The sequence below is a fragment of the Apaloderma vittatum genome, unplaced genomic scaffold (genome assembly GCF_000703405.1).
Source record: "Apaloderma vittatum isolate BGI_N311 unplaced genomic scaffold, ASM70340v1 scaffold10415, whole genome shotgun sequence".
Taxonomy (NCBI): Eukaryota; Metazoa; Chordata; class Aves; order Trogoniformes; family Trogonidae; genus Apaloderma; species Apaloderma vittatum.
The window spans coordinates 10150-21451 of record NW_009715488.1 but is presented as its reverse complement, the minus strand read 5'-3'; the positions used below and the strand labels follow the sequence as shown (position 1 = coordinate 21451).

Genomic DNA, 11302 nt, shown 5'->3' with positions numbered 1-11302 from the left:
CCTGCTGAAATGAGACTTTGTGGGTTCAGGTCTTCTTTCTGATCTTTTTTACGTAAGCAAAGAAATGCTCTTATTACCACCACCAGCAGCTCTGACCAGGCACTGAGACTCTGCTCTGACTGTGGGTGACTGGAATTTTAACCTGAGGGCCACTAAAAGCTCTAGCAAAGCAGGGGATAGGATGGCCCACCCTGGCTTATCTGTGGCTAATGTAGGTGAAAAGCCACAGTAATGGAATCTGCTGGATGATTTAACAGGCTTGTTGGTCCAGAGAAACAAATGGGTACAGGGAAATCAGTATCGCCCTCTTTTCTCTGGCAGTGTGTCTCCCCACCAAGTTCAAACTGACCTGCCTGCAACACCAAAATTATAGGATGAGATAGAAAAAAACTAATGTCTCTAAAGTATTGCTGGCAGCTGCTTGAATATAAAGTGAGAAAAAAGAGAGAAGTTTTTTTTAAAAAATACTTATTTTTAAATCTGCAGGTGGTACAAGGCTGACACTGATTGATGTACTCTTTCTAGGAAATGGTTCCTGACAGAAAGAGATACCTCTTGCTGGAGGCATTGTCTTCCCTTTCTCAGAAAATAAGGAAAAAAGATCTGTGCAGTTGGCTGTTAGATAGCATGGAGTGGTACAAAAGCACCGATTACAGACATGGAGCTGGACTGGGATTTTCAAAACTGCTTAGCTTCTGGCCTAATTCTTTTCCCAGTCACTGACTGCAGTGAGAAATAATTGGTCTGGTCACTGCTTTTGAAAGCTAAGCACAATTTTTTCCATTCTGATATGGCAGTTGGATAAATCCAGGCACTAGGGAGCTGTATAATCAAAACAGTGACATTGTTCTACCTACCCAGCAGCTGTGTAGCCTGTGTGCTTAGTGGTGTGAAGAGCAAGTTTTGGGAGGGATGATAGGTTGGCTATTGAGCTGCTATGAGGAAACCTCCCTAAATAAGATTTATGTTCAGTTTTCTCTCAGCGCAACTTCTGATGAGGAAGGGATGGAAAAGTGTCATTACAGAGAGGAAGACTATTATGGCTAAAAATGAAGAGAATATTAAAGTGCTAATAAAGCATATAGATGGCACTTAAAGCCTTTTACTTTAATTAGGAAACCGATATGCCTCGACTTGTCCCAGAAGAAAGTTTAATTCGAGTCCTGAATTTGGCAAAGGACCCTGTTAAAGTGACAATCCCAGACCGGGACCTATTTCAGCAGCCTGTGGAGGCTTTTCAGGTAAGCATATACGTGGGGCTGGAAGGCCTCACTTGCATTGAAGAAGCGTTGGTCGTTTTTTCATGCATTTTCTGATAAAGCCCACAGATGCTAAAGCTTATTCTCTTCCACTGTCTTAGAAGTGCATGAGAGTAGCTTTAAAAATGGAGCATATTATCTCAGTTGATGAGACAGAAATGGAAAGCTTGGAGACATATTTCCACGGCAAAGCAGGAAACTACTAACTACATTCACCTATAATTAGGATAAAGGATAGCTGTCCTGAGAGGAGCATATGGAGACATTCAACTCACATCTCAGTACTCAGAGCAAGCATTGCTGCTGGGATCTGGATGGCATCTGAAAAGTGTTTGCTGCAAAAGAGGAAAGAAATGGAAAGGCTGTTAACTGGGTGTGGGCACGGGATTGTTTTCTATTTTCAACTTCCACACTGCTTTACAGATCAGGCTAGTTTGGAACTCAGCCCAGCAGTCCCTTGGCCACCAGCAGCCTGTCATGTTTTAAATGTGGTCCCATCAGGGCAGGGCTGGGCCAGTAGCTGTGTGGGCAGAAGATGTTCCCTGACCTTCGGATTGCATCCAGCCATGCAAAGTACTCCAAGCCTACGGGTCAACATAGGTCCTTTGCTGTAGAAGACAGCTCTGACTGTTAACCTCTCTTTACAGGCTTCCTTGAAGAGAGCATAGGGTTGCACTTGGTGAGAAGAGCCAGATCCTTTATCATCTGAAGAAAGTGTAACCAAGTTTGTTTTTTCCACAGAATCCAGATGAGTACTCAAAATTAATATTGAATGGAGAGAAACAGAGCCTTCACTTCACCCTGCAACATCAAGGATTGTCTCTTGCCTTCAACTACACTGTGAAGGAAAAATCAGTATACAGCTTAATTGTTTTTGAGGCAGAAGGAAACCTATCAAGCCGCTTAGTGAGTATGGGAGTGAAGTGTAAATACAGTATTAATTCAATGGCTGTGATGATACAATGGGGTAATAGGCTCATTAATTCATTTGCTCAGTTGCGATGTCTGTCTGATTGCTCTCAGATGCTCTAAACTTGACTTCTTAGCTAGCGGCACTGGATCTGTATGCGTTTCTGCCGGTTGATTAATAGAGGCATTATGGCATCTGAGAGTTTCTGGGCACACTTTAATCCAGTGAATGCTGCAGTGGGAGAGCAGAGTCATGCCTGCTAGGCAGCAGAGCTTGAGAAAGCTGAGGAAACAGAGAGCCAGAGATTTTCCCCCAAAGATGGTTCTGTAAAACAAAGATGTTAAAGAGGCTCTAGGGCTGGGCATGGAATAAAAGCATCAGAGGAATGATTCTGGGTTTAGTTATTGCAAGTGTTTAGTGAAAATGCACAGAAGGCCCATTTGTTTTGCTGAACAGAATAAATGATTAAGCTCATTTCAGGCTCCGCAGCAGAGCCAGCTGCGTTTGGACTTTTGTGTATTGCTGCAACAATCAGAGAGAGGGATATGCAATATATAGGGCTGGATTATGATACCTTTAATGTGTAGTTGTATCCCAAGAAGCTCTCTTGAAATGAATGGTGTTATTGTGCATTGTGGCATGTGTGTAAATGCCATCAGAATCTATCCTCATGCTAAAACACCAATTCTCTTTGCACTTCCTCAGCTTCCTTGCAGTGTTGCGACACCAAACATTCAATATTGTGTAGCAGAAATCACATAACTGTTTATAAAAAATGAGGAATTTTAAGAATTTATTTTTTCCTGACATCATGTTTTTTTCTGCTTTATGGTTTAGAGCCTGGGGATCACTATCACACAATGTTGTTTGTTAAGTTTCCCTGTGACCCTGATGACTGTGTGCTGTTACCTTAAGAAATGAATGCTCATACAGTCCTTACAAAGTGAAGGCCTGCGATGGGCTGGAGCAGAGCAATCTCTGAGCTTCATTACATCTCTGTGCTGCCCTAACTAACTAGCCTGTGCTTAAATTAATGCCCTCCATGGCATGGACTGGCTCCCATGTGCTGGGCAACAACTGTGCTGTTGAGTGATGCTATTACCCTGTCATTCTCAGCTGTAGATAAGGGAGGTGTGGAAGATAATGTGGTGAACAGTACTGGCTTTTCCAGCATTGCAGCACAAGAAAGGCAACGTCGGTGTCATTGCTGTGTTTCAGGGCTCGCCCTGGCCCACACCAGCCTCCCTTACTGCTGAATTTGGCTCCCTCACTCAGGTGCAGGTGCTTTTTCTGGAAGGATCCAATCTGAAATTGGTTTCTTCTCCTTTGTGGGCTGTTGAGTAGGCAGGAAATGAATTTGAGAGCTCTGGGGATCATCGATGAAAGTGAGTAATAATTTGGCTGGGCTGTCTGCAACGAACTAGAGTATTAATCCCCACGTGTCTTCCATGGAAAAAAAAATGATCATGTTTTTTATTATTTATTGCTCTGACACTTATTATTCACTGTCCTATTTATTATTTAGGGCATACATTTTTTGTGGGTCAGCATATCCCATTGAAGTACAATAGACATGTTATAGGTATACTGAAATTCTGGATCCTTGGTCTCAGAAACTCAGTGTTTAATATCAGGAAGAATGTGTAGAGAAAGGGCTAGAAAATTTTAAGAGAAAGCTACTTTCTGAAGGTAGATTCAATCCACTTTGACTTCTCTGGGTTCCATCCATGGGCAGTCCGAATTGAAATTGCCCTGCCAGCTTAAATAAGCATGGCACAACTGTGGTTTTCTACCAGCTAAGAATGTTTCTCTGTGGGTTTTTTTGTGTGACGTACAGTCTTCAGGGCAGGGCTGTGTCCTTACTGTCTGTTTTTCAGCATTGTATGCCAAACAGGTTCTTCTTAAATTAATGTAGATCATGTTAACTGCTCTAGCTGTGATCTCCAGAAGAGGCACTCTCACACCCTGGTGTGCCCAACCAAGTGGCCCTTTCAGGGATGTGTCTGCATTGACTGTGAGTGCAAACAAGCTCAGGAAAACTTGGTCTCTCCTGCTCTCTGCCTGCACCATACAACAGTTTAATCTCTTGAATACTGAGGATCAGGGAAATCGAGAGTGATCCATGATAACCAGAATAGTAATCTAGCAGTTTATCTTGTCTTGAGGCTTCTGTGAACTCTATGAGTTTGCCAAGAACCAAGGTCTAAGAGTGAGGCAGTTGCAGGTTTTGTAGGAGTAAGGTACTCAAATTTAATTGTAACTAATCATTGAAAGAGGCTAACAGGGATAATGCTCTCTTGCTATCTTCAGATCAAGACAAATATTTTTTTTTGAGGGTGTTACATGCCTCAGTAGAAGGGTGACTGGCTGCAACTTTCTAGCCTTTGTGACTAAAAAAAGTTTGATCTCATTTTAAGTCCTTGGTGGAGTTGAAATTTTGCCATTTTACCAGGACTTCACTTCTGTGGCCTGATGTAAAGCTTATGGGAGTTTTGTTGATTTCCATGGGCGTTGCAACATGTGTAATTCCACAGATGCTAGTATTTTCTCCTACACATTGTCATAAGGCAGCATTAATAAATGTTTGTTGGGTTTTTTTCCTTCCCTTCTTTAGATTGAAGACTTGAAAGCAAAGCCAGAAAATGGTTTGGCAGCCGTTAGGTAAGAATGGCTTTTTTTTTTTTTAAGGATTTGAAGGTGGTGGGGTGAGGGAAACTGATTTTATCTGATGCAAACTGTATGTAACACGAACCAGATGTTCTCAGGTTGGAATCTAGTCCACGCTTCTCATGCAAGACTGAGGTGTTAGCTGCAGAAGCTTGACAGTGTGTCATCTCACACACTTTCTGTGCAGAGATTAGCATTATTGCTGCTTACAGCCTGGGGTAGTCTGGGCTAAGATGGCAACATTAAAGGTCTCCTCTCTTGTAAGAGTGGTAAATTCATCTCACTGTATCCCACCCCTTTGGAAAAGAAAGGGAAGAAGCAAAGGAGCCATTGCTGTTTGTCTTCTGCAAACTAGCCAGCCCGTGATGTTCATCTGTCTCGCCCAACCTCATGCACAAAGGCCTGATAAATTGGATCCAACAGCAATTTTACACCCTCATGAACAATTCAGCTTGGCATTACGCTCTACTTAAGCAGCTAGTCTACTTTCTTAATTTGAGCTAGTCCATGAACAGTCTTGTGCTGAGACGCCAATTCACTGAGGTCACAGTTACCTCCAGCACCACATCACCAGACATATGCTAAAAAAAGAAGAAGATTCCAGGGACTTTCTGAAGGGTTTAGACAAGCTGCAGTTAACAAAAGACACAAAAACCCCAAACAGCAAAACCGCAACCAAAACCAATCAAACAAAAAAACCTCAAAAACTTTAGATAGTATAAAACAATGTCCAACTCCCTTTTCTGAAAACCTTCATTGAGAGACCAGAAGAGCAGTACCTCTTCATAGCCCTGTGCCTGAGAAGGCTTCTAGTGACTAAACACCACTTTGGAGATTTAATCAATATCTGCAGTCAGGAATGTTTTATATTTTCCTGTGATTTTTGATAAAATCCCAAAACTTCTCCTTCACCAATTTGTGAAGAGGTTTCACTAGGAGGAAACAATTACTTTTGGTAAGCACTTGACTATCTTCAGGGATTTCACCCCCATTTTAATAACTAGAAATCAAAATATTTTAAAATGTAGTCAGATCAAATGAAAAGTGTTTGGTTTTGCTAACAGTTCTTGAGCTGTCAAAGGGAAACTGTCTTTCGCGTATGAGAAAGCATGTAAACACCAGGTGCAAAAAAACCCAAAGCTGAACATTCCCATGAAAGTTTTGGTTTTGCTGAAAATATCCTATTTTGCCAGAAAATTTTTTCCCACTGGTAGAAATTCCTTGAGAAGTATGCCAGCGTGGTGCACACGCTCATCAGGACGCTCAACTTTTTCTGGGGTGGGCTCTGTCCTCAAACAGTCGCAGAAAAATCTTTGAAGGTTTCCTGGAAGTCTTAACTCACAAAAAGTGAGGGTCATTTTTCACAGGAAAGAAAGTAAGATAATAAAATTACACAGCAGAGAAAACTAGTCTTATACTGAAAAATTGGGCAACGAATCAGGTGAAGTAGCTTACGGGAGAGGCTGTCATAACCTTACAGAGTTACAGGATGCTTTGAGAGACAGAGTGTGCTTCTAAAGTGCCTGATATTATGCTTCTCCTGCCTTGTCTGGCAACACAATGAAATATGGTTTCTTTTCAGATTCATTAATGGTTTGAGCCAAGATGTCAACCTCACCATTGACAGTGAACGGTTCATTGCTGTTCAGAAAAACTACAGCGCTTCGGAGTACTCGCTGCTGGAGAGGGACAAGTAAGTTTCTCTTGTTCTGCTGAGGCCTTTCCTTGGATACAGTGGGGCTTTGTCGGACAAATACCAAAACCTTCATTGCTATTGTCTTGGCATTTAGTTGTACAGGCAGATGTTTGTAAAAAAGCAGATTTATAGGCTCTGCGCAGAGCAGGTGCTTTGGGCCACTTGTGTGTGTGCAGAAGTGCTATGCCTTTCATCTGCAAATGTGTGTCCAAGCCAAAGGACAGTAAATCAATATCTCTGTATGTAATACGCAATTGAATAGATTCAGCTTCCAAACAATGTCTGGGATCGCTCCCTTCCCGTGGCTGTTATTGCTTTGGTAAGATAAAGTCAGTAGGGACAAAGGTGGGAAACTTTATTCCTGTGATTATAATGATGTCTTATTTAGGCCACAATCTGAGTTTTATCAGGGTCAGGCCAGGGAAATCTGGGAAAACCCAAAAGCCTTTTGAAGAAGTCCAGGTACAGCACTTAACTTTCTTTGAGCTTTTATTCACATTATGTGGAGGCCTGGAGGGAAGAGAGTCCCCTCTGCCGTTTCATGCCTACTGTGTTTTGACATTCTCTCTGGCCCAAGCTCTTAGTGCTAGGGGGCTCTCAGGGAGGGACCACTTCATATTCCACTCTACCAAAGCATCAGTATGTGAACTGGTAACATCAAGTAGCATTTCATGGCTTTGCAGGCTGGGCTTGTTAGACAGGGGTTCTATATGGCCTTGGTTTGGCAGCAATGGAGCTGGCTCTTGTAGGGTATTTTTGGCACTAGCAATGTTTCAAAACAAGCTTCATGGCTTTTATCTGCATCAGCTCCATCCAAAATATTGCTGCAATTTAGTAGGATGCGGCAGCCATTGTGGCAATGCTACTGAGCCTCTGTGCCATCTCACACATCCAAAATCAGAAGAACAAATACGAAGGCTAATTTGCTCTACTGGAAGGAAACAAAATAGCTTGTGGCTGCATATCTCTGATTTCCTGAAGACTGCCTGAGCCTGGCTAACTTGTCTGACCCACAGTTCCTAAAGAAGAGAGAAGTTTGGAAGGAAGATAAACCCGAGGGGAGAAAAAGAAAAAGTCAGTGCTAGGAAGAGGCAGAAACTCTTAAAGTGTTAGCAATAGCCCAGGTAATTAGGTGAACTCCAGGAAAAAATGGCAAGAACTCTTGTGATCATCTGATATAAACATTCCTGCAGCTTTACATCATATATCCTCCCTACTTTGTTGTAGGGGGCAATAACTCTACAGAGGGTTTGATAGCTCTGCTCTGTGCTCTTTGTCTGTGGAGCTAACTGGGAAATGCTGTGCTTCATCATTGTGTCTAGATATAATAATGGAAAATGCATAACTGGAACAGGAGAATTTGTCCTGAAGCTGGGGCTGCTTGACTTCGGCGCATCATACACCGTTGTGCTAACCAACGTAAGTGTCCCTGTGGCAGTAAAAAGCTCGTTCTGTTCTAGTCTCTGGTAGTGTTTTTGTTCTTAAGTTTGTGACTCCCACTTGCAAGACGTGGGCAATAGCCATCTGAAGGTAGTCCATTATACAAGTAAAGGGTTTTGGCACCTACATAGGCAAGGTGCGTGGGCACTTGTTCCACCTTACCCTGTGATCTTGTCAGATCTCATGGATTAAACAAGAAGTAAGATATTTTCCTTAATGGAAATCCTCCATGGAAAATAACTTGTGCTGGTCTCGTGCCATCCTTTTTCAGTTAACGTTGACTCAGCACCCTGCAAGGAGCTATTAGAGTCTGCCAAGGGCTGACTGTGCTTGTGGTCTTTAGAATACTGTACGTGGTGGTACCTTATACCTGAATAACACTGCAGAAGCAGTCTGCTATATCCTCACATTTAACTTACTGATCTAAAGACTAATCTTTCAAGACTTATGGACTACGCATGGGGAGAAGAGGGACAAAGTGTTGAAGGAGGAGGTTGGTGAGACCATGCATCTATTTTTCCTTCTTTCACTGTCTGTACAGCTCACTTGGAGCCTAGTGTAAAGTCGAGGCATGGTTTTTCGAACAACCTAGACCCGATGGGCTGTAAGCACTGCAGAGAGGGTGGATTCCTTTCCTTGCCTGCCAGCATCTTAGGCACACTGCTCCTACCCTGGTCCAGCTGGCAGGAGCCACGGACATGAACGTGATCAGCTTAGTTCCCACTTTAACCTTTCCACTGCACAGGCACACAGACAAACCAGGTCTGACAGGACACGCTGCTAAGCTGCCCTCTGAGACTTTGACTACTGTGTTGTGATGAGCAGAGCAAAGTGCTGTCAGCTACTCCTTGGCAGTAACATCTCCCTGTTGGGCAATTAATGGGAGCTGTTCATCTCTGCAGAGTCCAAATACCTAAGGGGAAAAAACACAGCTGCAAAGTACCTGGCATTTTTTTAACTCCAGTAGCTGGAGTGGGATGCACAATCCTGGAGGGAACAGGAAGATGCTGCCATCTGTGAGCATAGGGATTTATGTATGTAAAACACATACACATTTGAAGTGATGTTGGCCAGACCTGTCCTCCATGGCTGCAAGTCTCTTTCACCAGATGAGAAACCAAGAAGAGAAGTTATATGAAGAGTATTACATGAAGAATATTGCCCCAGAGCCTCTGGTAACGCAACTGAGTCAAGGCCAGTGGAGGTAGATGTGTCCCATATTACTGTGGGCAAAGATTCCAGTTTGTGGTCTTGTCCACAGAAATCTCTGATGTAGCCATGGCTGCTTGGGAGTGGCTCTGTGTCTCAGCCCTTCTGGACCCTGTGCTAGTTCTTTAATATTTTGACCCTCTGTTTTTCTGTCTGTCTGTCTTCCTGTGGTTTCTTCCTTATGTAAAGAATTAGTTTGCTCTAGGCTAAGATAATTTGTAATTATTGCAGTGATTTGTACTGAGCCCTGCTCATCTGCCAGCAGTGCTATATAGAAGAACCAAGAATGCAATATATTAGTCTGTTAATGTAGCTGAACTGTGATACTTAAATCATATGGATGCTTCCTTCTACCCAGCCTTCCTCGGTGCATAGTATGGTGTTTGTGACAATTCTTTATGGGTTAAAGAGCAATGCACAGCTCTCCTCTCACCCCTTTTAGCCTGCTAAAGTACAGTTTCTTGATTTGCCTCCTTGCATGGTGATTAAGTACATCTCATAAACATCCCTTGTATTTTCCCAAGTACATTGGGTTTTCTGCCTGATGTCTTTTCAGCCTAGTGTTTCCTGGCTGCCAGTCAAATCCCTCTCTGCCTCTGTGCATCAGAGGCAGTATTAATTACACCTGGGAAAGCAAACAAAAAAATAAGGAATACAGCTACCATAACTATGGTATCCAATACGGGGCAGTCTCTGCTACTCTTGGTGGTCCTGAACTGGATTTCTTTGGGTGTCACCGTTATATTAAGAGAGTTGTACAGCGCCGATGAAATGGGAGCAGTGGCCACATGGCTGCAATAAACATTTTTCCTCTTGTCCTCTTCTGGCCCTGGAGATGCCAGCAGGTCACAGGCTCTGCACAAGTGACAATGCAGGCTTTTCCCAACCCCACTACAGAAGGCAGCCTGCTGGTTTGCAATAGCTCATGCAGCTCTTGCAGCACATGAACGAGCTGGGATGTTTCCATCCTGCCACCTCTGCCCTGTGTGGTAGGAGTCAGCCCATTCTCAAAAGGCTTGGAAATGGCAGGGGTCAGAGTTTTGTTTCCACGACAGAGCTTTGCTTCTACCCATCTTTACTTAAAACTTCATTTTGGTAAAGTTGCTGTTGAAGTCCAGGCTAGGAAGGATGCAATCTTTGAGCAGCTAATATTCATTGCCTTTATTTTCCTGCTAGATTTCTGGAGGTGCTGTTAAGACATGGAAGTCAGAAGACATCAAAGCCAACAATGTCCATATGGCTTGGCAGTTACCACAATACTTATTAATATCTGCTGGAGAGGTGATGTTCTCCATTACAGGTCTGGCCTTCTCCTATTCTCAGGTATTCCACTTAAGATTAGGCTTACAATTAGACTTCAGGATGTATTCCCTGCGTCTGCCATTGGCTTGTACTTTGGCATGACGTTTGCTGACAATGTTATCTGTGATTCAGCTAAAAGTGGGATTATAACACAGCTTGCAGGGTCCCCTCAAAATAGTCTGAAGATACTTGTTATCAGTTATACTCAGAAAACTTTTTTTCTGGTAAAGCTGAGTCCTAGGTAGAAGCTTATTTTAATGTGAAACTCTGAATACTGTAATATCAAGTATTTCTCCCAGTGAAATGTTTTGTAGTATGTATTTTCCAGTGATAGAGCAATGGGATTATAACACAGCTTGCAGGGTCCCCTCAAAATAGTCTGAAGATACTTGTTATCAGTTATACTCAGAAAACTTTTTTTCTGGTAAAGCTGAGTCCTAGGTAGAAGCTTATTTTAATGTGAAACTCTGAATACTGTAATATCAAGTATTTCTCCCAGTGAAATGTTTTGTAGTATGTATTTTCCAGTGATAGAGCAAAGGTGTCTCAAGGACTATAGAGTGGCTTGGAACCTGCTTTAAACTGAGAGACTCAAGAGTTTGTAATTCTACATGAGTCTTTAACAAAGGAGCAAGGGGTAACGAGTGTGCAAGGAATGATTTGATTGGGGTCTGGGGAGAAGGTTTATGAGAAAAGAGGACTGAGACATTGCAAGATCAAAAAGCTGAAGCTACTACTTGGAGTAAAGTCCAGATGTTTAATGAAGGTGACTAATACAGTGGGATGATCTGTCGTGGGATGTGGAAAATTTGTCATCAG

At 42.7% G+C, this 11302-nt stretch overlaps 1 protein-coding gene across 1 annotated transcript in view; it reads left to right on the top strand.

Annotated features, from left to right (window-relative positions):
- Positions 1–11302, top strand: part of SLC15A2 (solute carrier family 15 (oligopeptide transporter), member 2) — a 39106-nt gene that overhangs the window by 26317 nt on the left and 1487 nt on the right. Inside the window, exons 15-20 of the mRNA XM_009869171.1 lie at positions 1116–1241; positions 2001–2165; positions 4784–4830; positions 6419–6529; positions 7855–7951; positions 10358–10504. Of these exons, the coding sequence (XP_009867473.1) occupies positions 1116–1241; positions 2001–2165; positions 4784–4830; positions 6419–6529; positions 7855–7951; positions 10358–10504 (693 nt within the window). The remainder of the gene's footprint in view (positions 1–1115; positions 1242–2000; positions 2166–4783; positions 4831–6418; positions 6530–7854; positions 7952–10357; positions 10505–11302) is intronic.